We start from the raw sequence: 26,931 nt of genomic DNA on the forward strand, positions 1-26,931 counted from the left end.
ACGAGTTGTATTGCAGAGATTGAGGGAGGAGAAGCTTTATGCAAAGTTCTCCAAGTGTAAGTTCTGGCTCAGTTCAGTGGCTTTCTTGGGACACGTGGTGTCCAACGAGGGTATTCAGGTCGACCCGAAGAAGATAGAGGCGGTTCAGAGTTGGCCCAGACCGACCTCAGCCACAGAGATTCGTAGTTTCCTTGGTTTGGCAGGTTATTATCGCCGGTTTGTTCAAGGATTTTCCTCTATTGCATCGCCCTTGACCAAGTTGACTCAGAAGGGTACTCCATTTGTATGGCCGGACGAGTGCGAGGACAGCTTTCAGAAGCTCAAGACAGCTTTGACCACAGCTCCGGTATTGGTTTTGCCATCCGCTTCAGGTTCTTATACTGTATATTGTGATGCTTCGAGAGTTTGGATTGGATGTGTATTGATGTAGGAGGGTAGAGTTATTGCTTATGCTTCTCGTCAGTTGAAGCCCCACGAGAAGAACTACCCTGTTCATGATTTGGAATTGGCTGCTATAGTTCACGCTCTGAAGATTTGGAGGCACTACTTGTACGGCATATCTTGTGAGGTATTCACTGATCATCGCAGTCTTCAACATTTGTTCAAGCAAAAGGATCTTAATTTGAGACAGCGGAGGTGGCTAGAGTTACTTAAGGATTATGATATTACCATTCTGTATCACCCGGGGAAGGCCAATGTGGTGGCCGATGCTTTAAGCCGAAAGGCAGTTAGTATGGGTAGTTTGGCGTACATTCCAGTTGGGGAGAGGCCCTTTGCAGTTGATGTCCAGGCCTTGGCCAATCGGTTGGTGAGACTAGATATTCCGGAGCCTAGTCGGGTGTTAGCTTGTGTGGTTTCTCGGTCTTCCTTATATGATCGCATTAGAGAGCACCAGTATGATGATCCGCATTTGCTTGTTCTCAAGGACAGGGTTCAGCATGATGATGCCAGGGATGTGACCATTGGTGATGATGGTATGTTGAGGATGCAGGGCCGGATTTGCGTGCCCAATGTGGATGGGCTTCGGGAGTTGATATTAGAGGAGGCCTATAGCTCGCGGTATTCCATTCATCCGGGTGCCGCAAAGATGTATCAGGATTTGAGGCAGCACTACTGGTGGAGGAGAATGAAGAAAGATATTGTGGGATTTGTGGCTCGGTGTCTCAATTGTCAACAGGTGAAATATGAGCATCAAAGACCTGGTGGATTGCTTCAGCAGATGGATATTCCCGAGTGGAAGTGGGAGAGGATTACTATGGACTTTGTTCTTGGACTTCCTCGGACTATGAGGAAATTTGATGCTATTTGGGTGATTGTTGATCGGCTGACCAAGTCCGCGCACTTCATTCCTGTGTGTACTACCTATTCTTCAGAGCGGCTGGCAGGGATTTATATCCGGGAGATTGTTCGGTTGCACGATGTTCCGATTTCTATCATCTCAGATAGAGGTACTCTGTTTACTTCGCAGGTTTGGAGAGCCGTGCAGAGAGAGTTGGGTACTCAGGTGGAGTTGAGCACAGCGTTTCATCCTCAGACGGACGGACAGTCCGAGCGTACCGTTCAGATATTGGAGGACATGTTGCGTGCTTGTGTTATTGATTTTGGGGGTTCTTGGGATGAGTTTTTGCCGCTTGCAGAGTTTGCCTACAATAACAGCTATCAGTCGAGCATTCAGATGGATCCGTATGAGGCGTTGTACGGGAGGCGGTGTAGATCTCCAGTTGGCTGGTTCGAGCCAGGTGAGGCTAGGTTATTGGGGACAGAGTTGGTTCAGGATGCATTAGAGAAGGTGAAGCTGATTCAGGAGAGGCTTCGTACAGCACAGTCGCGTCAGAAGAGTTATGCGGACCAGAAGGTTCGAGATGTGTCTTATATGGTTGGTGAGAAGGTCTTGCTGAAGGTTTCGCCCACGAAGGGTGTTATGAGATTCGGAAAGAAAGGGAAGTTGAGTCCGCGGTTCATTGGGCCCTTTGAGGTACTTCAGAGGATTGGGGAGGTGGCTTATGAGCTTGCCTTGCCACCCAGCTTATCGAGTGTGCATCCGGTTTTCCATGTTTCTATGCTCCGTACGTATATTGGAGATCTGTCTCATGTTCTGGATTTGAGCACGGTTCAGTTGGAGGGTGATTTGACTTATGATGTGGAGCCATCAGCTATTTTGGAGCGTCAGGTTCGGAAGTTGAGATCAAAAGATATAGCTTCAGTGAAAGTGCAGCGGAGAGGTCGACCCGTGGAGGAGGCTACCTGGGAGACCGAGCGGGAGATGCGGAGCAGATATCCTCACTTGTTTGAGGCTTCAGGTATGTTTCTTGACCTGCTCGAGGACGAGCGTTTGTTTAAGTTGGGGAGGATGTGACGACCCGACCCGTCGTCACGTGAGTTACCACCCCGTTTTCCCCATTTTCAGCTTCTTTATGCTTCATTATAAGAGTCTTGTGTGAACGAGTTGATTTGGATTGGTTTTAGAAGGAAATGAGACACTTAGTCTCTTTAAGGAAGGTTTGGTTTGGAAAAGTCAACCGGATGTTGACTTATGAGCTAGAGGGCTCGGATGTGATTTTCGGTGATTCGGTTAACTTCGGGGGATGATTTGTGACTTAGGAGCGTGATCGGAAGTGATTTCGGAGGTCCGGTGTAGAATTAGGCTTAAATTGGCGAAGTTAGTATTTTGGTGAATTCCGGTTGATAGGTGAGATTTTGATCCGAGGGTCGGAATGGAATTCCGAGAGTTGTTGCAGCTTCGTTAGGTGATTTGGGATGTGTGTGCAAAATTTCAGGTCATTCGGAGGTGTCTTGGTTGGGTTTTTGATCGAATGTGTGTTTCAGAAGTTTTAGAAGAACTTAGGCTTGAATCCAAGGTAATTTGACGGTTTTGGTGTTGTTTGAGGTGTTTTGATGATTGGAACAAGTTTGAATAATGTTTTAGGATGGGTTGGCACTTTTGGTTGAGGTCCCGGGGGCCTCGGGATGAATTTTGGACTTGTGTTATTGCAAAAGTTTGCTGGTTCTAGTATTTCCGCATCTGCGGAAAAGGTGCCGCAGATGCGGTTCCGCAGATGCGAAAAGGGGATCGCAGGTGCGGATATTGGATATTGGGGGATTTCCGCAGAAGCGGATGGGTGACCGCAGAAGCGGAGTCCGAGGTGCGGATTGTGACCGCAGAAGCGGAAACCGCAGATGCGGTAATTGAATCGCAGATGCGAAAAATGTCCGGGCAAAAGGGTTTTTAAGTTTTATTTTGTTCCGCGAGCTAAGGTATTTTTCCACCATTTTTGAACATCCTTGTGAGCTTTTGGACGAGAATTAAAGGGGATTTCGACTGGGATTGATTGGAGGTGAGTTTTATGACCATAATACATGATTTAATGGTAGAATCAACCTAGAAATTCATGAAAATTTAACAAAAAGGGGGAAGAACTAGGGCTTGAGTTTTGATATTTCAAATTGGGTTTTGATGGGTCATTTGAGCTTGGATTTGGGAGTTCTTGATATGTATAGACTCGTGGTGAGATAAGGAATCCGTTGATGTAAAATTTGCTGGAATTCGAGAAGTGGGCCCGGGGCTCGGGTTTAGCGAATTTCGTGAATTTCGATGTTTTTCGATTCTTTTCGATTGGGTTATGTTCCCTTAGCCTATTGTGATGTATTCGTTGTGGTTTTGACCAGATTCAACGCGCGAGGAGGCCGATTTGAGAGGCAAGGGCATAGCGAGCTAGGATTTTGGCCGCCTTGAGGTGAGTAATGATAGTAAATGATATTCTGAGGGTTTGAAACCCCGGATTTGCACAACGTAGTGCTATATTGTGGTGAAACACGCGCTTAATGACGAGCGCGGGGTTGTTTACTATTGGGGATTGTGACTTGGTCCGTCTCGACTTATGTTTTTATCGCGTATTTGACTGAGATGTGTTTATTATTAACATAACTTGGGCCCATTGCCATATTTTGGGCTTCATGCCGACTACTTGAATCCTTCGTTGACTTTTATCACTGTTTCCTCACTACTTTGATATACTACTTGAACTCAGTCCTGTTGAATATACTGTTTTACAAACTCAGCTGCTTTAATTGAACTGTGAGACTTAAATGATATTTCCACTGTTGTTTGGGCTGAGCACTACTATTTTTTTGATGCCCGAGGGGCTTATGATGTTTTCTGGACTGAGTGAGGCCGAGAACCATAGGTGAGGATATGATGAGTGATTTGAGAAGGCTTTCAGGCCTTATGAGTGACGTGAGAAGACTTTCAGGCCTTATGAGTGACGTGAGAAGACTTTCAGGCCTTATGAGTGATGTGAGAAGGCTTTCAGGCCTTATGTTGATATAGCGCTTGGGCCGTAAAGGGCCCTTCCGGAGTGCACACCCACAGTGAGCGCGGGTACCCATATGATCTAAGAGTGAGCCCGAGGGGCTGATATTATGCTGAGTGACTGAAACTGAGCCCGAGGGGCTGACACTGTTTTGAGCGATTGATACTGGGCCCGAGGGGCAGATTCCTACTCACTATTTACTTGTTGTTTTACCTGATTTACCTGTTTGAAAAGGAGATTTCATTTGGCTCTTTACTGTTTTACTGCTTTAAGTGATTTACTGCCTGATATAGAATTGCCTTGTGCACTTATGTGTTTTCATGCCTTCGGTTATTATTTATTATTATTACTCACTGGGTCGGAGTACTCACATTACTACCTGCACCATGTGTGCAGATTCAGGCATAGCAGAGTCCGCACCTGAGCGCTGATTCCTTCCAGACCAGGCAGCGATTTGGAGATTACGAGGTAGCTGTTGACGTCTGCAGCCCCTTGTCTCCCCTATCCTCTATCATTTATGCTTTTCTTCGGATTATTGTATCGGATTTCATACTCTGTAGACTTATAGCAAACTCTGTAGTAGCTCATGACTTGTGACACCCCGGTTTGGGCTGTGTCGGGATGGTTTCCCCTTGTTACTATCGCTGTTTCCGCGCTTATGGTTATCTTAAACATTTGTTAGAATTGTTAATGTTAATTAATTTCTTTAGAAGAGGTATTTGCATTGTTCTGGCTAGCCTTGTCTTCACGAGAGGCGCCATAACGACCGGGTTCGGGATTTGGGTCGTGACAGAAGGAAACCACCGGTGGCAAAATTTCCAAACGTTCCTGAGAGCGAGTTATGTGCACCAACTAAATCTTATTTGTGAAATGTGTGTGGTGGTAAAAATGGTCACTTTTATGGTTGTGTTTATATTTCTTATCTTCCCCCAACCCCTTATTATGATGGTTCTACCTTTTCTTGTGAAGTTAACAGGAACAAAGAACTTGGGGATGCAGACCTGAAGGAGATCAATGATATGTTAAAGTGCCTTCTGAAACAAAATAATGAAAAACAATTGCAGATAGAAAGGCAAGAGGCAACTATTCGCAAGTTGGAGGCTCAATTGAGTCAAGTGGTTGGAGCTTTTAATGCTCAACAAGCCAATATTGAGGATAGTAGCCAAAAAGAGAATGAATTTGAGGTGTTAATTGGGGAGGTCAGAGTAGAACATCAACAACCTAGCCAACTACAATTTGAGGATGTCAATGTTGAAGAAGTGAGACTAGAGCCAACCAAGGACTTTGAGGATCTAAATTTTGTTGACTCTAGTATCACTGATGTTGAGGATGTTGAAAGTCCTGAAGTTCATGTGTTTGAGCGCATTGGTCCACACTCCAAGCATTTTTCCACATTATGTTTGGATGATGATATGGAAATAGAGTCATTTGAACCAATTGAAGAGTCAAGGAATGAAGAACAAGGTGCATATATTCTGGAATTCTTCTTGCCAGAAAGTCAGGATTACATACCTCATACAAAGGCTAAGGAGTGCAAAATACTACATTATTTCCTTGGGCCAGTTAGATTCGTTCCACCGCCCCATGACCATAATCATAAGCTTGAAGCCAAATTGGGGGTTCAATTTATAAGCTCGAGGTGGAGGCAAAAAGTGATTCACGTCGTGCCGCGACGTTACATCAAGCACTTGTTGGGAGGCAACCCAGCTTTACATTTTTTTTATTTTTTTTAATTTAGTTTACTTTTTTTTTATTAATATATTATTTTTGTAGTGTCGATTTTTGATTTCTAGGAACATGGAAAGCAAAGCTATTGGAAGGATGCAACAACAAACCAAATGGTTGGAACTAAGTGTGAGGTACCCACACGAATGACCAAGCTTGGGAGAAGTCTGAGTACCCTATGAGTTGTTAGTGCTTCGGCCTTTGGCCTACCAGGGAGTCTCCTTTACCCTTTTATTAGTTATGGTGTGAATTGGGGACAATGCACAATTTTAAGTGTGGGGTGAGGAGATTGTCTTGGTGACTTTCTATGCTATTTTAGTTGTGTTAGTTTAATTGAATATTTTTTTTATTTTTTTTTAGAAAAACAAAAAAAAAAGTTTGGACTTTTCCCGACAATGCATCTATTAGACAATTTTCTTGAGGGATTTAAGTCTAAAAAAATAAAATATGAAGATTTTCTTTGTAGGTAGTGTAATAATTTCCCCTTGGTTTTTCTTTGTGTCGCGGTTCTTTTCCAAGGGTTTTATTTGAACCGGGTGTAGTTAGTTTTTTTTAGGAATAGGAGCCATTGTGTTGTGTTTTGAATTGAAGCAATATCTCTTGACTTTGTTATGCCTTGAGAATAGTGAGTACTTTGGTTGTGACGCTTAGGCTCAGTTTTTGACTCTTGTATAAGTACCTTAAATTGTATGATCATAACTTTGCTTAACTGCTTTGACTAGAGTGTCTTGATAAAAACCAATCCTGAGTGAGTTATGTGCCATGTGTGTGTAAGGATTTGTTATATTCTGTGCATTGCATTTGATGCCTAGAACTTGCCCTGTGTGTTTGCAAAGCGAAATAGTAGTTTTTTTCAGTCTTGGAAGTGATATAGGCGTTTCTTTGTTGAGCCAGATATGTATATTTTACCCACATAATTGTTATGTATCGTAGTTAACCCCTTTGAGCCTGTAATCTTGTTTCTTTGGCAACCACATTACAAGCCTTACCCATTTGTTTGAATTAATTATCTATTTTAACCTCTCATGAGCACTTGAATAATTACGAACTGTATAAAAGTTAAAGTTTGGGGTGGTTGGTTTGGCTTTTGAGTGGAACTAATAAAATAAGGAGAAAGGTCCACTGTTTTGAAAAAAAGTAAGAGCCACTTGAATTGGCAAAAAAAAAGAAAAAAAAAATGTTCAATTGTTGTGAAAAAAAATATTCCTTGATAAGTGGTGGCTTTTGATGTAAGTGTGTGATGATAGGCTATAATTACGTATTTTAGTCGCTTATTACACTCTAATTTACTGCACTTAAGTTGAGTTTGCGCTTTAATCGCTAGTGTTTTGCACTAATTATGTGTTTTATGCCTTGTAGGAGTGATTCCGAGCTATATAGATGTTATGGAATGAATTTAAGTGATTTGAAGCTTTGAAGTCTGAGTAAAAGCTCAAGGAATTAAGCAGGGATCGTGTTCGGGGGTCAAATTTGATAGTTGAGAACAAACGAAGACTCGATGAGGCATATTGCGCACTATCTAGTAAAATAGACATAACTTTTTTCTCAGAACTCCATTTGGGCTCCACAATATATAGTTGGAAAGCTAACTCAAAGGGATACAACTTTAAAGTTTTACGTTTTTCCAAATTCCAAGCGGAACAGCGTGAAACACCACGGTTACGGTAGGACCACGGCAGAACATTACCAAAGATTCAGAGGACCATTCTGGCCGCGGTCCTGGCGTAACCGCGGTGGGACCGCGGCAGGACGCGTAAATTTCAGGGACTAAAGTGCAAAACACCGGATTTTAAGCCCTAAACCCTATATTAAACGAGGGAGGCCGGCCAAGAGTGAAGGAGAATGATTTTTGGAAGTGAAAAACATCAGAAAGAAGGGCAAGAGGCAAGGAGGATCATTAGGCATCAATCTTTAATCTTCTTCTTTGTTCTTTTACCTTTGAATATGAATTCGTTTGTGATTTTTGTTATTTTCATGAGTAGCTAACTTTTCTAATATAAGGTTTTGGTGAATCCCGTTGGGGATGAATTGGTTGTTATAAGTAATATAGATTTGAATTAGTTTAATCTCTATTTGTTCAACTATGTTTTGATTGTGGTTAATTGAAAGGATCCTCAATTAGCTGTTCCTATTTATTATGTATCTGCTTGAGAGAGAGTGCATATTTAGGTAGTTGTTTGAACAACATCACTCCCGGAGTATAGACGAGAGTCATAACCGAGGGTTTAGAGGTTGGGTTAGAGATAACGATACCTCGGATGCGATCTAAGTGAACTGTAATGCGAATCTAGCTAGCGTAGCTTGAGACAGTGCGTCTAGTAAATTATCATAATTGCTTGAGAGAGATTTATGATAGCTGGAGAGTTCATGATTGATAGAGGTAACTAAGTCAACGCTATAAGAAACATACAACCAAGGAAATCAACAACGGGGGAAACCATTACCTTAGACCTTCATTCTAATTGTTTACAATTCAAGCATAGTTAGTTTTCAGCTATTTATTTATTTTCAATCTTGTCTTCTTGGTGATATTAAACAGATACAGTGAAACCTTAGTTCTCTATGGGATTCGACTCCGGACTTTTAGACCGGATTGTATTTGCAGCGACCGCTTATCCTTTTTAGGACTAGAGTTGGGCGTGATCAAATTTTGTGCCGGGGAACTAACGGTGTAATTGTAGCTGTATATATTGCTAGGTTACGAGATTGAACTTTTATTTTGTTTTCTTTCATTTTTTTTTTTTGTATTTTTTTTATAACTGTTGATTTGAGAAACATGACATCTTGGAATTATGGGAATTTAGGTGTAGATAATTCTACTATTGATCCTCATACATATTGTGTAGGAAACCACCCGTATCAAAATTTTCAAAACATTCCTAAGAGCGAGTTATGTGCACCAACTCAATCTTATTTGTGGAATGTGTGTGATGTGTGTGGTGGTAAAAATGGTCACCTTCATGGTTGTGCTTATATTTATTATTTTCCCCCAACCCCTTACTATGATGGTTCTACCTTTTCTGTGAAGTTTAACAGGAACAAGAACCTAGGAATGCAGACTTGAAGGAGATCAAGGATATGCTAAAGTGCCTTCTGGAACAAAACAATGAGAAACAATTGCACATAGAAAGGCAAGAGGCAACTATTCGCAAGTTGGAGGCTCAATTGAGTCAAGTGGTTGGAGCTTTTAATGCTCAACAAGCCAATATTGAGGATAGTAGCCAAGAAGAGCATGAATTTGAGGTGTTAAATGGGGAGGTTAGAGTAGAACATCAACAACCTAGCCAACCACAATTTGAGAATGTCAATGTTGAAGAAGTGAGACTAGAGCCAGCCAAGGACTTTGAGGATATAAATTTTGTTGACTCTAGTATCACTGATGTTGAGGATGTTGAGAGTCCTGAAGTTCATGTGTTTGAGAGCATTGGTCCACACTCCAAGTATTTTTCCACATTATGTTTGGATGATGATATGGAAATAGAGTCATCTGAATCAATCGAAAAGTCAAGGAATGAGGAACAAGGTGCATATATTTTGGAATTCTTCTTGCCAGAAAGTCAGGATTATATACCTCATACAAAGGCCAAGGAGTGCAAAATACTACATTATTTCCTTGGGCCAGTTAGATTCATTCCACCGCCCCATGACCATAATCATAAGCTTGAATCAAAACTTGGGGTTCAATTCATAAGCTCGAGGTGGAGGCAAAAAGTGATTCGCGTCGTGCCGCGACATTAAATCAAGCGCTTGTTGGGAGGCAACCTAGCTTTATTGATTTCTTTTATTTATTTTTTAATTGTATTATTTTTGTAGTGTCAATTTTTTTTTTTTTAGGAGCATGGGAAGCAAAGGTATTGGAAGGATGCAACAGCAAATCAAATGGTTGGAACCAAGTGTGAGGTACCCGCACGAAGGACCAAGCCTGGGAGAAGTCTGAGTACCCCATGAACTGCTAGTGCTTCGGCCTTTGGTCTACCAGGGAGTTTCTCTTACCCTCTTATGGTTATGCTGTGCATTGGGGATAATGCACAATTTTAAGTGTGGGGTGATGAGATTGTCTGGGTGACTTTTCATGCTACTTTAGTTGTATTAGTTTAATTAAATAGTATTTTTTTTTAAAGATTGGACTTTTCCCGACGATGGATCTATTAGACAATTTTCTTGAGGGATTTAAGTCTAAAGAAAAAAAAACAAAAAGATTTTCTTTGTAGGTAGTGTAATAATTTCCCCTTGGTTTTTCTTTGTGCCGCGGTTCTTTTCCAAGGGTTTTATTTGAACCGGGTGTAGTTAGTTTTTTTTTGGGGAGTAGGAGCCATTATGTTGTGCTTTGAATTGAAGCAATATCTCTTGACTTGGTTATGCCTTGAGAATAGTGAGTACTTTGGTTGTGACGCTTAGGCTCAGTTTTTGACTCTTGTATAAGTACCTTAAATTGTATGATTTTAAATTTGCTTAACTGCTTTGACTAGAGTGTCTTGATGAATCCAATCCTGAGTGAGCTATGTGCCATGTGTGTGTGAGGTTTGGTGTTATTCTGTGCATTGCATTTGATGCCTAGAACTTGCCCCGTGTGTTTGCAAAGCGAAATAGTAGTGTTGTTCAGTCTTGGAAGTGATATAGGCGTTTTCATGTTGAGCCAGATATGTATATTTTACCCATCTAATTGTTATGTATCGTAGTTAACCTCTTTGAGCCTATAATCCTTTTTCTTTGGCAACCACATTACAAGCCTTACCCATTTGTTTGAATTAACCATCTATTTGAATCTTTTCACCTCTCATGAGCACTTGAATTGTTATGAACTTTGTAAAAGTTGAAGTATGGGGTGGTTGGTTTGGCTTTTGAGTGGAACTAATTGAATAAGGAGAAAGGTGCACTGTTTTGAAAAAGGAAGAGCCACTTGAATTGAAAAAAAATATAGTTGGATTGTTGTGGAAAAAAAATCCTTGATAAGTGGTGGCTCTTGACTTAAGTGTGCTTAAAGAAGAATGGGGTAATTTACATTGATGTGAAGGTGGAATTTTGGTTTGACAGAAGTATGGGGTTTGAATGTTAAAGTATATGTATTAAAGTGCTTAGGGAGGTGTAGTCACTCTTATATCTAAATATATCCTACCCGTCCCGTAGCCTACATTACAACCAAATAAAGTCCTAATTGATCCTAGATTGAATGAGCTCGATTAGTGGAGTAGTACACTATGGGCAAGCTTATGGTGCATCTTTTGTGGCATATGAATGTTATTTCTGAGAGTGAGTGAATTCTTTCTATCTTGAGTTCCTAAGTGTTCTTAAATTTTATTATGTGGAACTGCTCTCTTGTGTTGTGTGAGGGCACTTGATTCATGAAGGAAAGGTAATGTCAGTGACCTCTATGTTAGAGTAATTAGGTGAGTTGTGAATAATGCGTGGCACTTGTGAGTCAAATCTTGAGGTGAAGATGTTACACTTTTGTGCTTAGTCTATTTTAAATACTCTTGGTGTGATGAGTTAGGAGAATTGTTTAAAAAAGTCGTGTCTATAAAAAAAGTGAAGTTTGATTGCTCGAGGACGAGCAATGGTTTAAGTGTGGGGTGTTGATGATAGGCTATAATTACGTATTTTAGTCGCTTATTACACTCTAATTTACTGCACTTTAGTTGAGTTTGCGCTTTAATCGCTAGTGTTTTGCATTAATTGTGTGTTTTATGCCTTGTAGGAGTGATTCCGAGCTATATAGATGTTATGGAATGAATTTAAGTGATTTGAAGCTTTGAAGTCTGAGTAAAAGCTCAAGGAATTAAGCCGGGATCGTGTTCGGGGGTCAAATTTGATAGTTGAGAACAAACGAAGACTCGATGAGACATATTGCGCACTGTCTAGTAAAATAGACATAACATTTTGCTCAGAACTCCATTTGGGGTCCACAATATATGGTTGGAAAGCTAACTCAAAGGGCTACAACTTTCAAGTTTTACGTTTTTCCTAAATTCAAAGCGGAACAGGGTGAAAGACCGCGGTTACGGTAGGACCGCGGCAGAACATTACCAAAGATTCAGAGGACCATTCTGGCCGTGGTCCTGGCGTAACCGCGGTGGGACCGCGGCAGGACGCGTAAATTTCAGGGACTAAAGTGCAAAACACTTTTAAGCCCTAAACCCTATATTAAACGAGGGAGGCCGGCCAAGAGTGAAGGAGAATGATTTTTGGAAGTGAAAAACATCAGAAAGAAGGGCAAGAGGCAAGGAGGATCATTGGGCATCAATCTTTAATCTTCTTTTTTGTTCTTTTACCTTTGAATATGAATTCGTTTGTGATTTTTGTTATTTTCATGAGTAGCTAACTTTTCTAATCTAAGGTTTTGGTGAAACTCGTTGGGGATGAATTGGTTGTTATAAGTAATATAGATTTGAATTAGTTTAATCTCTATTTGTTCAACTATGTTTTGATTGTGGTTAACTGAAAGGATCCTCAATTAGCCATTCCTATTTATTATGTATCTGCTTGAGAGAGAGTGCATATTTAGGTAGTTGTTTGAACAACATCACTCCCGGAGTATAGGCGAGAGTCATAACCGAGGGTTTAGAGGTTGGGTTAGAGATAACGATACCTCGGGTGCGATCTAAGTGAATTGTAATGCGAATCTAGCTAGCGTAGCTTGAGAGAGTGCGTCTAGTATATTATCATAATTGCTTGAGAGAGATTTATGATAGCTGGAGAGTTCATGATTGATAGAGGCAACTAAGTCAACGCTATAAGAAACATACAACCAAGGAAATCAACAACGGGGGAAACCATTACCTTAGACCTTTATTCTAATTGTTTACAATTCAAGCATAGTTAGTTTTCAGCTGTTTATTTATTTTCAATCTTGTCTTCTTGGTGATATTAAACAGATACAGCTAAGCCTTAGTTCTCTGTGGGATTCGACTCCGGACTTTTAGACCGGATTATATTTGCAGCGACCGCTTATCCTTTTTAGGAATAGAGTTGGGCGTGATCAAATTTTGGCGCCGTTATCGGGGAACTAACGGTGTAGTTGTAGCTGTATATATTGCTAGGGTTCAAGTTTGAACTTTTAGTTTGTTTTATTTTTTTTTTTGTATTTTTTTTGTATCTGTTGATTTGAGAAAAACATGGCATCTTGGAATTATGGGAATTTAGGTGTAGATAATTCTACTATTGATCTCCATACATATTGTGAAGGAAACCACCCGTGGCAAAATTTTCAAAACGTTCCTAAAAGCGAGTTATGTGCACCAACTCAATCTTATTTGTGCAATGTGTGTGATGTGTGTGGTGGTAAAAATGGTCACCTTCATGGTTGTGCTTATATTTCTTATTTTCCCCAACCCCTTACTATGATGGTTCTACCTTTTCTTGTGAAGTTAATAGGAACAAAGAACCTGGGAATGCGGACCTGAAGGAGATCAAGGATATGCTAAAGTGCCTTCTGGAACAAAACAATGAGAAACAATTGCACATAGAAAGGCAAGAGGCAACTATTCGCAAGTTGGAGGCTCAATTGATCAAGTGGTTGGAGCTGTTAATGCTCAACAAGCCAATATTGAGGATAGTAGCCAAGAAGAGCATGAATTTGAGGTGTTAATTGGGGAGGTCAGAGTAGAACATCAACAACCTAGCCAACCACAATTTGAGAATGTCAATGTTGAAGAAGTGAGACTAGAGCCAGCCAAGGACTTTGAGGATATAAATTTTGTTGATTCTAGTATCACTGACGTTGAGGATGTTGAGAGTCCTGAAGTTCATGTGTTTGAGCGCATTGGTCCACACTCCAAGCATTTTTTCCACATTATGTTTGGATGATGATATGGAAATGAGTCATCTGAANTCTGGGAGTGGCTTCATCTCCAGCTTGGGTGGTTCCTCTATTGATGGCTTGGCTGGAGGAGTGACCCTTTTCTCCAGCTCAAGGGACTCGAACTGAGGTTCCCTTGACCAAAACCCTCGGCCTTTCAATGCCATCACCCATTTAGCTAATCCCTCACCATCCATTTCTTCTAAATTTGTCAGGCATGCCTCCAATGGATCTCTCACAGTTAGGGTCCTATCATCTTCTTGCAGAATTACATCCATTGCCTCCACTAGAGAGCAATTCGCATATTCGCTGGGTCTCCTCATTGATTGTTGAACATTGAATATGACTTCTTCATCGTTCAATCTCATTTTAAGTTCCCCAGTCTCACAGTCTATCAGTGTTCTCCCAGTGGCCAAAAATGTCGTCCCAAACTAAAGGGTAAGTCTCCTCCATCCACCTCGACAACTCCACGAATACACAAACGTACTGCAGGGAACGACGAACGTTACCCCTACCTTCGCACCACGCACACTCATCAAGAATACCAGTTGGTCTTTTCACAGTGCGATCAGCCAGCTGGAGCAGCATAGAAGTCGGCCTGGCTCTGCCGATGCCCAATTTGGTGTACACTGCCAGCGGCATCAGATTTATGCTGGCTCCCAAATCACACAACGCCTTTGCAAAGGCATAACTCCCAATGGTGCATGGAATAGTGAAGCTACCTGGATCGGACATCTTTTGAGCCATCGGTTTTGCCACCACTGCGCTGCAGGTCTGTGTCAGAGTTACTGTGGATAGATCCTGAAAATCAAACTTCCTTGACATTAAATCTTTCATCATCTTGGCATAACCGGGCATCTCCCTCAAGGCATCCATCAATGGAATATTCAACTGGATTTGACGCAGCATCTCCATGAACTTTTTGTATTGGTCTGCCTTCTTTTGCTTGACCAGTCTCTGAGGGAAGGGTGCAGGTATCACCCTTTATGCATTGCTGGCTGGCTTCTCTCCGAGCAACTTGCTCGGTCTCCTTTTCTTTGCCTTTTTCCTCCTGACTCTGCTCAACCACTACTTCAGTGAGTTCTGTTGGTTCTTCTATCTCTAATTGAACTGGAGTAGCTGGTGTAGTATTCTTGCTGGCTTGTGCAATTTCCTGCTCTCTATCTAAATCTCTACCATTCCTGAGACTGACTGCCATCAGCTGATTCGGGTTTTGCTCCTTGGGATTTATGTTCGTATCTGCAGGTAAAGTTCCCGGAGGACGGTTGTTCAAGGCCATGGACAGCTGACCCAGCTGCGTTTCAATATTCTTTATGGCTGAATCATGTACTGCCAATTTTTCCTGCACTTTATTATTTGTCCCAATGAGTTGTTGAAGCATACCCCTGATCTCCACCATGTTGTTATCTTGCTGCTGAGGGGGTGGTTGATAAACCAATTGCTGCTGATTCTGCTGTGGATAACCCTGTGGTTTCTGATAAGGCACTGGCACTAATTGGTTTTGAGGGTGAATACCCCCAGGCTGCTGCATATTAGGCCTGTACTGCTGATTTTGCTACGGTCTCCACTGCTGTGCTCCTTGTCTCTGACCCCCATAGTTGTTGACATAATTCATATCTTCCCGGACCCCTTGATTTTCACCTTCTCCGCTCCATGAACACACATAGGACTGATTAATACACGGTGTACATAGTCCTCTATTTGTTGTATCAACGATGTGCACCTGTTTTGTACCCATCTCATCAATATTCTTTGTCAGTAGGCTCATCTGGGTCAGGAGTGTGGCCATGTTCTCTTCCTGCGAATTATTGGGATCAAGTGGAACTGAATGCACTATGGGTGCCAGTGTTGCACTTCTAGTCATCCACCCCGCATTTTGTGACATCTTATCGAGGAGAATTTTGCACTCGGTGAATGTTTTGCTTAAGAAAGCACCTCCAGCTGAAGCATCCACATTCGCTTTCAAGTTGTCAGTTAGACCCATGTAGAATCTGGCCGAGCATCTGGTCTGGAATGCTATGATGAGGACACTTCACAAGCATCCCTTTAAATCTCTCCCAAGTTTCTTGCAAGGACTCCGTGGACTGCTGCCTGATGATAGGCTATAATTACGTATTTTAGTTGCTTATTACACTCTAATTTTCTGCACTTTAATTGAGTTTGCGCTTTAATCGCTAGTGTTTTGCGCTAACGGTGTGTTTTATGCCTTGTAGGAGTGATTTCGAGATATATAGATGTTATGGAATGAATTCACGTGATTTGGAGCTTTGAAGTCTGAGTAAAAGCCCAAGGAATTAAGCCGGGATCGTATTCGGGGATCAACGGATGATAAAACAACAAAACGAAGACTCGAGGAGGCATATTGCGCACTGTATAGTAAAATAGATATAACCTTTTGCTCAGAACTCCATTTGGGATCTACAGTATATGGTTGGAAAGCTAACTCAAAGGGCTACAACTTTCATGTTTTACGTTTTTCCAAATTCCAAACGAAACAGGGTGAAAAACCGCGGTTACGGTAGGACCACGGCAGAACATTACCAAAGATTCAGAGGACCATTCTGGCCGTGGTCCTGGCGTAACCGCGGTGGGACCGCGGCAGGACGCGTAAATTTCAGGGACTAAAGTGCAAAACACGGGATTTTAAGCCCTAAACCCTATATTAAATGAGGGAGGCCGGCCAAGAGCGAAGGAGAATGATTTTTGGAAGTGAAAAACATCAGAAGGAAGGGCAAGAGGCAAGGAGGATCATTGGGCATCAATCTTTAATCTTCTTCTTTGTTCTTTTACCTTTGAATATGAATTCTTTTGTGATTTTTGTTATTTTCATGAGTAGCTAACTTTTCTAATCTAAGGTTTTGGTGAAACCCGTTGGGGATGAATTGGTTGTTATAAGTAATATAGATTTGAATTAGTTTAATCTCTATTTGTTCAACTATGTTTTGATTGTGGTTAATTGAAAGGATCCTCAATTAGCCGTTCCTATTTATTATGTATCTGCTTGAGAAAGAGTGCATAGTTAGGTAGTTGTTTGAACAACATCACTCCCGGAGTATAGGCGAGAGTCATAACCGAGGGTTTAGAGGTTGGATTAGAGATAACGATACCTCGGGTGCGATCTAAGTGAACTGTAATGCGAATCTAGCTAGCGTAGCTTGAGAGAGTACGTCTAGTAAATTATCATAATTGCTTGAGAGAGATTTATGATAGCTGGAGAGTTCATGATTGATAGAGGCAACTAAGTCAACGCTATAAGAAACATACAATCAAGGAAATCAACAACGGGGGAAACCATTACCTTAGACCTTTATTCTAATTGTTTACAATTCAAGCATAGTTAGTTTTTAGCTGTTTATTTATTTTCAATCTTGTCTTCTTGGTGATATTAAACAGATACAGCTAAGCCTTAGTTCTCTGTGGGATTCGACTCCGGACTTTTAGACCGGACTATATTTGCAGCGACCGCTTATCCTTTTTAGGACTAGAGTTGGGCGTGATCAATTGGTATCTACTAATTTCTACTTCTCTTTTACTTAAAATTTGAGCTCTTTTTTCTATAACTTTAGATGTATTTATTAGAAATCAACGTTTATGTTTGTGCAAAATTAGTTGGTTGCTGGAAGGCCGGAGGAGGGTGGGCAAGATGGCAGATGTTGCTAGATTACCCCCTCCCAACACAACAAACTGCTTTTGTCGGCAAGGTACTTATGGTTCTGACGCACAATTTGCTTAACTATTGTACCATCTTTCTTACAAGGATATGCCTTTTTCACCAGTAATATTCTTTTTTTCATCACAATATATCTAGCATATTAAAAAAATTATGACAATCAACTGACACATTTAAGAATTGATGATCTGCTGCACAATAATGTTGTGCCACTACACAAGGGATTAAGGAGCAATATAATAGATGTAGAAGCACTAAATATTTTTTTAAAAAAAAAAAGTGCATAAAAATAATTGAACATACCATTCTCTCCAAAAGTTTGATCAAAATAATTATTTCCCAAAGAAAGAATCGAATAGCATGGTTTTAAGTCAACTAAAGACCCACAATCTTGAAGTAAGATGAAAAATGATCAGAAGTGAAAAATATGTGCACCTAAATACAGTAACTTAGCCATAACTTATTAGCTTACCTTGCTAGGTGATGTCCTTGGCCTATCTTAGTAAGGGCCCAAGTTCCATTGTTCCTAGCTTTAAGGAAGTCAGAAGATTTTTACAATTGGCATTTGCTGATCCGAAGCGAAACAAAATTCTCGTTGGAAGTCTGATTGGTCTCGGTAACTTTATAAATCATAACTGAGGGACACGAAGACGGTTGAAGATTCGAAGTAAACGTTAAAACAGAACTTTGGACATGGAAGAATCAGGTTTATAACAAACCAAAAGAAAATACACATTCGTTCATATGAATGAATAACGGATGGTTTCCATACGACGTATCCCTTCGCATGAAAGCTGGTTTGGCCGTTTGGGACGGTTGCTAGCTAGCGTTTTTTTTTTTTGAGCTAAAAAAAAAGGTATTTAGGTTTTAAAGGGGCAATAAGGTAATTTAACTTTTAACTTTAAGGGTTCCCACTTTTATATAATAATAATAACTAGTCTCTATACCCGTGCGTTGCACGAATATCTTGTGTCAAATATTACAAATACGTACCATAAGTAATTGTTAAAGTTAGATAATGAGTTGTTTAAAATAGAAGTTATATATATGTAATGCAAACCAAATCATAATAATGTTGTGATAATCAAAAAATAAATTGGAACTAAATAGTTTAAAATTACAAAATGATACGAATAAATTTATAAATCTGTTAAAGAATACAATAATATTTAATATTAGTTTTTATTCAAGTTGTTTATCGTAATGACAAGTATAGTAAGTTTATCCAAATTCATAATTATTTTCAACTTTATCAGTTGTAGTTGTTTTAAAAGTTCTAGGTATTGGTAGAGTAGTAATTTGCTGTCGGCATATGTGGAGTTTTAATCTAGAAAGAATTCCATTCTTGGGTAATATATTTGGAATACTACATTATATCCACCTTTAACTCAAAATATTAAGGGTATAAAAGTCTATCAAAGTTTCGAGGATATTTTAGTCATCTAACATTTAGCATAAATTATTTGTTTTTTTTATAATAATAATATAGATATAAATATAGATAGATAGATAGATATAGATATAGATTAAGCTAACTTTTGATTGAGGTTTTACACTTCCTAGTTTTGTAGGCTTATTCCTCGTGCATGAAATTTTATTAGCGACATTTTGAATCAATTGTACTACAAGCGAAGTTAGATCAAGTAAAATTCAACAAATTGTAATTTTTCCATAAAATAAACGACAAGGAATTCACTAATATCTGAGGGCAGTTAAAGTGAAACCAAAACTACCTTCACCGTTGATGACACGTAACAAAGTTAAATTCTACAAATTGTAATTTTTTTTAGAGCAACAGACTTTTATTTTAGTGAATCTTAGCGCATCAACTGGATAATATCATATGGAAAATATATTTTCCACTTAATAATAAAAGTGAATCCTTAACTAATTAACTCTGATTTGGATAAGCATGCACGTTTGAAAGATTAATCCTGTTGGGTATTTTCTATTTTTCTGACTCTCCCTATATTTTCTTTAACAGAAAGCTTTAAACACTAAATATTTTCATGAAAATTAAAAGGTGAAGAAGAATGCAGTACAAGCATCTGAATAACAAGCAGAAGGTGGCGGAAGATTAGAGGAACACCACATTTCACTATCTTTTCAAAGATTAAACCAGGTTTTGATGAGTGTGATCTCTTCTCTATAAATTCCGTTTGATTTAATGTATTAATCAGTGAATTTTGAAATATATTGTTAAATAGGTCTTAATTATAGTTAACATTAATAACTCATTAACAACAACAACAAACCCAGTTGAATCACGCAGGTGGAGTCCGGAGAGATTAGGGTATAAGAGAGACTGTTGCCGTTAGACCCTCGGCTAAAGAGAAGAATTGATAACCCATTAAGCACATGATTAATTTTTATATTACATACTACTTTTGAAGTGGAGAAATGATTGTTTATCAATAATACATCCATATGATCACTCGGTAAGTTTCTGAATGTAACTATATCTTTCAACAGAGATTAGAGTTAAATTAAGTTTGATATAAAATTCAAGGGAAATATATTGGTACTTAAAATATTATGACTAGCACTTTATATTCATAATTTGCAGGACAAAATGGTTAATAACATTAATGAAAATGTTGATCAAAGGCATAGTACACTGAAGAAGAGGGGCTGTGGATGCAGCAAAGATGATTTTTTGCCAGAGGAATCGTTCACGAGCTGGGAAAGTTATGCACAAGCATTACGTGAAACAAAAATACGGCTTAAAGACCGCATATTGTCTCGATCTTCGGACCAATTAGAGCTCCATGAAGTGCGTGATTGTAGCCAGCATCAGATGAAGAAATCATTGAATTGGTTTGATTTGATTTGGTTTGGTATTGGTGCAGTAATGGGTGCTGGAGTTTTTGTACTTACTGGTGAAGCTACTAAAAACATTGCTGGCCCTGCTGTTTTACTGTCCTATGTTATATCAGGCATCTCTGCTCTGCTTTCAGTGTTGTGCTATACTGAATTCTCAGTTGAACTCCCTGTTGCTGGTGGTTCATTTGCATATCTGAGAGTGGAACTTGGCGATTTCATCGCTTTCATTGCTGCAGGGAACATTCTGTTTGAGTACATTGTGAGTGGTGCTAGTGTTGCGCGATCTTGGACTTCCTATTTCGCGACTTTATGCAATCACAAGCCTGATGATTTCCGTATCAATGTCTCGAGTCTTGCTGAGGGTTACAACCACTTAGATCCCATAGCAATTGTTGTCTCAATGGTCATTTGTGCAGGTGCATCCTTGAGCATGAAAGGGTCCTCGCGTTTTAATTCATTTGTGACCATAGTACATATTATTGTCATGGGTTTTATACTTGTTGCTGGCCTATCTAAGGCGAATGTGGCTAATTATTCAAGCTTTGCACCTTATGGTGCTCGTGGCGTCCTGAAAGCAGCAGCTATGCTCTTCTTTGCTTATGTTGGATTTGATGGCGTCGCAACTCTTGGGGAAGAGATTAAGAATCCAGGTAGGCAAGGGCGTAGCTACTTTTTGTGAAGGGGGTTCAATTGAATACTTGTCGCTCAAAATTACTATGTGTAATCCCCTTAACATTAGTTCATATTCTAAGTGTGATACTTCTATAGGTTTTTGAATCTCCTTACTGAAATTTCTGGCTACGCTACTGCAGGTAGGGATATCCCTCTGGGTCTAATAGGTTCGATGGTGGTTATTATCACAATATATTGCCTCCTAGCCGCGACGCTGTGCCTAATGCAACCTTTTAATCAAGTAGATGTTGATGCCCCATTTACCATTGCCTTCCAAGCAGTAGGGATGAATTGGGCAAAGTACATAGTTGCATTTGGGGCTTTGAAAGGGATGACAACAGTTTTGCTGGCCAACATAATTAGTCAAGCTAGGTATTTTACACACATTGCAAGAACCCATATGGCCCCTCCATTTCTTGCTGCAATTAGTGAAAAGACCGGGACACCTGTTACTGCTACAATTATAATGACCGCCGCGAATTGCATTATGGCCTTCTTCACAAGTCTTGACATATTGGCAAACCTTGTTTCAATCGCCACATTGTTTGTGTTCTCACTAGTTCCCCTAGCACTTCTAGTGAGACGTTACTACATGTCAGGGGAAACATCAGATGCTGATAGGAAAAAACTCATTCTTTTCTTGGTTGTGATCATGCTGTCCTCAATTGGATCAGGTGTTTGTTGGGCAGTCAGCGAAAATGCTTGGTTCGGGTGCATAATTACTGTTGGAGTTTGGTTTTTCGCCACATTGGGGCTAAATTTAATGCTAAAGGAAGCGCGAAAGCCTAAGGTATGGGGATTACCATTGATGCCATGGATTCCATCTGCTAGTATAGCTATTAATGTGTTCATCATGAGCTCCATTGATGGTGCATCATTTGTGAGATTTTCAGTTTGGACCGCGATCTTGCTTGTTTACTACTTGCTTGTAGGATTGCATGCTACCTATGATGCAGCCAAGGAGATTGGTAGTAATGCTTCTCATATAACTGATGTTGAAGCCAATGCAGCAAGGACCAGTGAAACTGGAGTAGCTAATAACTAGGCCTTTAAATGAGGTTCAATGGTTTATATCTAGACATACCCTTTGGATATATTAGTGTTTTTTTTTCCAGCAGACATCTTGATCTCATTAGTTTCCTCTTCTTTTCTTCTTCATTAGATCTATTTCAAGAGATGTGATTTTATCTTCATGAAATAATAAATCTACATCAGTGTTTAATTGATGAAATACTATTGTGGGCAGTCTATATACAGTAATGTGTGGTAGGAATTATTCTTGGATTGCTTTTATATGTTTGGAACCAAATTAAGTACATAGTTGGATTCTTTGGACCAGAGTTTCCTTGTCCAAGATTATAGAGTATTGTCAATTTTTGCTGTCTGTTATTTTGTACTTGTGCTAGTCTCTCTCCCACATGGTTGAGTAGATAGATGCAGAAGCCCGGAAATTCAATAAGGCTGCTCAGAATTTGAACAGCCTTTGCCAGTGGACGATGCAAGGGTATACAAAGTCTATTTTTTAAATTAAGAACAAGTAATATTTTACCTTATACGTAGTATAATTTTTCGGCGAAGGGTGTTCAGTTGACCACCCTTGGCCATACATAGTTTCGCCCCTGGGATAATGACCTTTTTCTTAACGCCCATCACTTCTGCTCAATATATCTTTACATCAGAGTTACAAGAAATACATGTTAAAATATAATCTTAATAGTATCCTAGTATTAAGAGGGGTTGCTCTGATGGTAAGCAACCTCCACTTCCAACCAAGAGGTTGTGAGTTCGAGTCTCCCCAAGAGCAAGGTGGGAAGTTCTTGGAGGGAAGGATGCCGGGGGTCTATTTGGAAACAGCCTCTCTACCCCAGGGTAGGGGTAAGGAGACATATTTAACTCCATAATTCTGATTTAATTACTCCAAAAAATTAGGTGGAAAGGGAGAAAATCTTAATTCTTTATGCTATTGTGACGACCCAGCCGGTCGCCTTGTTTATTGTAGCCCTGTTCCCCTATTTATTGTTCATTCTATGTTCATTTGTGCTAATGTGACTTGCCGGGGTGGTTGGTTTGGTTCCGGGGATGTTTCAGAGTGAATTGGGACACTTAGTCCCAAGGTTGGAAGCTTAAGTTGAAAGAGTTCACCGGAGTTGAACTTTTGTGTAGACGACTCTGGAATGGAGTTTTGATAGTTCCGATAGCTTCGTATGGCGATTTTGGACTTAGAAGTATGTCCGGATATTGATTTGGAAGTCCAATAGTCATTTTGGCTTGAATTGGCGAAAGTTGGAAAGTTGAAGGTTTGGAAGGTTGTGAAGTTTAACCGAGAGTTGACTTTATTGATACCAGGCTCGGATTTTAGTTCCGGAAGTCGGAGTAGGTCCGGTGTGTCATTTATGACTCGTGTACAAAATTTGAGGTCAATCGAAGTTGGTTTGATAAGTTTTTACATTGATTTTAGAAGTTGGAAGTTCAATAGTTCATTAGGCTTGAACTGGGGTGCGATTCGTGATTTCAATGTTGTTTGATGTGATTTGAGGCTTCGACTAAGTTCGTCTCGTGTTTTTAGGACCTATTGGTATATTCGGACGGGGTCCTAGGAGCCTCGGGGGTAATTCGAACAAAGTTCGGCTTCATTTTGGCCTTATAGAACTGCTGATCTGGTTTCTGGTACAGTCTTCATCGCGTTGGCGACATGGAGATTGCATTCGCATAGAGTTGTTCAGGGGCAGGAGGTTTTGTTCTTCTTTGCGAAGAAGGCCATGCGTTCGCGAAAGTCTAGTGGGTCTGTGCATCGTGATCGCGAGAGAGTATTCGCGTCCGCGTAGAAGGATGAGGCCGGTCGCGTTCGCGTAGGCATTAAACGCCTGGGCAGAAAGTTCTAAAATCCCAAATCGTGGGTTAAAATATTATTTCACATCTTGAGTTGTAGAGCTTGATTTTGGGCAATTTTGGAGGAGATTTTTACGTCTTGGAGCGGGGTAAGTATTTTTTACTCGAGTTTGTTGTTATATCATGATTCCATCGTTGTTTTAACATTAATTAGTGGATTAAGTGAACAAATGGGGGATTTTGTGAAAACTTTGCAAAAAAATAAAAAATGGAGGTGTGAAAGTTGATTTGAGGTCGGAATTGGATGATTTTATTATGGTTGGACTCGTTATTGAATGGGTGTTCAGAATTTATAATTTTATCGGGTTCCGAGGCGTGGACCCGGGATTGACTTTTTGGGTAGACTTTTTAATTTTAGTTAAAGATCTTAGCTTTATCATTTAGAATCAATTCCTATAGCTTTTATTGATAGTATTACGTTATTTTGGCTAGATTCGAGCCTTCCATAGGTTGATACGCGTGGGAAGGGCTTGTTAAGGGAGTAATTTGGCTTGCTTGAGGTAAATATCTTATCTAAACTTGGTTAAGGCACTAGTTGTCGAATTACTTGTGATAGCTACGTGCTATGGGTGTGCACATGCGTGGGGTTTTGAGCCCATGTGCTAACACCGGCGATAGTTATCCATGCTCGGGTTGTGCTTAGGCTATGATAAGCCTAAAATTGATTGTTAAGCTTTAAGTTACGATGCCTCGCATATTTGTAATATTGTTGTGAACTATTTAAGCCATGTTTGAGGCTACACGGAGGTTAAATCCCTGAATGAACTTGATAAATATTATTCTCCGATGAAATTGTCGATTTGAGTTATGATAGTACACCTTGCACATGCGTACACTTTAGCATGTCATCTATACTAGTCCAGGAGCATGAGATTTGTTGTTCATTCATCACATACATATATTCTTGTATATTTGCTCATGTGTGCTATGATTGGACTGGGTACCTGCGATCACGCTGGGCAAATTATGTTGTTATGCCCGTGACCACGCCAGGTAGATTGTACTGTTATGCCTGTGATCATGCCGGGCGGTTTACGATATTGAGCCTGTGACCACGCTGGCCTGGTAGCACGTTGAATTGGCCGTGCTTGCTGTAGATATGGATCTATCTCCCTAGGGTCGCCCTCTCATGTTTCTCTCTTGATGGTATGCACGCGGTTATTGAGAAAAACTGATCAGTGGTTTAGTACATGATGATAGGCTAAAAATACGAGTTTTTGGCTACTTTGCACCTATTATTTGCTACACTTTAACTGTGTTTGAGCTAAAATATCGATGATTTATGCTCATTACGTGTTTTCTGTTGTGTAGGTTGAGAATCCAAGCTAAGATGCATTTTTGGAGCTTAATTAGATAGATAAAAATTTGAAGTTTGAGTAGAAGTTCGATAGTTAAGTCGGGATTGAATTCGAGGGTCGAAGATCGAGTATATATATGAAAAAGTATGAAAAAATGTTCAAAGCCAAGATTTGCACTAACACGACCGTGTTCAAGGGTGTGTGGTATTTCAGTGACTTGGCAAATTGCATCAGGAAGCAAAAGGGTCAGTCTTCTGAATTTGTCCACTTACACGTGATGTTGGACTTTGTGTACACCAAGGTTGCTGCCTATTTAATTGTTAGGCACAATTATGCACTTCTCTGAAAAGTGCCACTAATGCGGCGTGCCGTGCGTCGCGCTGGGCGACGTACTAGTGCAATATTTTGCGAGTCATCCAGTTCAGTTCAGAGTATTTTAGTCCAAGTCTGTCCATACTCGGTACAAATACATTGTAAACAAAATTTTTGATAGGTATTCGAGAGCTACTACGGCTTGAAGATACAAGATTTCATCAATTCTCTTGCAAACAATCGGTATTGTAAAGTTGTCTTTGATGTTTTCTATGTTCTTAAACTTATTTGTGATGACTTTCGCCATACGTATAGAGTAGTTTTTCCCAAGGGTTTTGATGGATATGATATTTTGATTGATATTTGTGGATTTAACTCTAGTTTAATTGTGTGACTACGTTTATGGAGCTTTGAATTGTTCGCAACTTTATTCACCAGTTTATTTAATCGAAAGAGGAATATTTTGGTGAGTTTGGTTTAATTTAGTGATTCTTCTAAGTAATCGAGAGAGATTTTTGAATTATTGATTGAACCTAGTTAGGAGAATATTCGAGAGACGTTTTCCTAAAGACTAGTCCATTAACGTAATCTTGCATATCTTCACAGTGCTTCATATTAGTTTATTTTGTAGAGTTCAGATTTAATCGAGAGAGAAATCTTAACCTTACGTTTATGCTGATCATCGAGTGAATTCGTGAGAATCATGAGAACATTAGAGTGAATTTTAACAGAGTTAGATTGAATTTGACAATCAATAGTGTTCAAAATAATTTTCTGTACTAATTCAGGACTTAATTTTTTTGTTTGCTTGTTTTATTTTATGTTTTAGTTAACTTGTCTTCAAGATTTCTTTTGTAGTACCTGACAAGTGCTAGGGATAAAGCTTGAGGAATTAATCTTTATACTGAACTCTAATTGTTGTTGAAGATGAAGTACAACCAGCCTAAGAAAACAGTTGCAGAGTTAGCAGCCGAGCATTATAACAAGGCTGCTATATGTTGTTCTAGTTCTCTATTGTTATATTTTGGCTCTCCTAGCCGGCATGTCAGGCGCTATCATAACGTACTTGTCACGATCCAAGTTCTCCCTCCATGAACTGTCATAACGGCACCTAGTCTCTACGACTAGGTAAGCCTAACACATTGCGGAAAAGGGAAATGAAGATACAAACTAGCCAACCAACAGGTAAATATAATTAAAAGGTTTAAAATGCCGCTCGGCATATACAATAATAACACTCTCGATGGAATATAACACTCCCAAAAATCCGGAATCTCATGAATCACAAACTAAAGAAAATACACAGTGTTCTAACTCTAAAAGTCTAAACGAAGGAAAATACAAGAAGTCCATAACTGAAGGGAGAATAGAGAGGGACTTCTAGGTCTGCGGATGCGGAAGATATACCTCGAAGTCTCTGGATCGCCTCGCCTCACG

The 26,931-nt window shown here is 39.9% G+C and overlaps 1 protein-coding gene across 1 annotated transcript; it reads left to right on the forward strand.

The window, feature by feature from the left end:
- Window positions 1-20,072: 20,072 nt before the first annotated feature.
- Window positions 20,073-22,193, forward strand: LOC109213874 (cationic amino acid transporter 1-like). The gene is made up of 2 exons (XM_019377712.1): window positions 20,073-20,973; window positions 21,136-22,193. The coding sequence occupies exons 1-2, from the start codon at window positions 20,073-20,075 to the stop codon at window positions 22,038-22,040; spliced, it is 1,806 nt and encodes a 601-aa protein (XP_019233257.1). The 3' UTR covers window positions 22,041-22,193.
- Window positions 22,194-26,931: the final 4,738 nt, after the last annotated feature.

This window comes from Nicotiana attenuata, unplaced genomic scaffold (assembly GCF_001879085.1).
Source record: "Nicotiana attenuata strain UT unplaced genomic scaffold, NIATTr2, whole genome shotgun sequence".
In the NCBI taxonomy this organism is placed as follows: Eukaryota; Viridiplantae; Streptophyta; class Magnoliopsida; order Solanales; family Solanaceae; genus Nicotiana; species Nicotiana attenuata.

What these genes read in the sequence shown, in the direction of transcription:
- LOC109213874 (XM_019377712.1), top strand. Translation starts at nt 20,073, where the DNA reads ATGGTTAATAACATTAATGAAAATGTTGATCAAAGGCATAGTACACTG. An exon ending in GGAAGAGATTAAGAATCCAG is followed by an intron (nt 20,974 to 21,135) that starts GTAGGCAAGGGC and finishes ACGCTACTGCAG; the next exon opens with GTAGGGATATCCCTCTGGGT.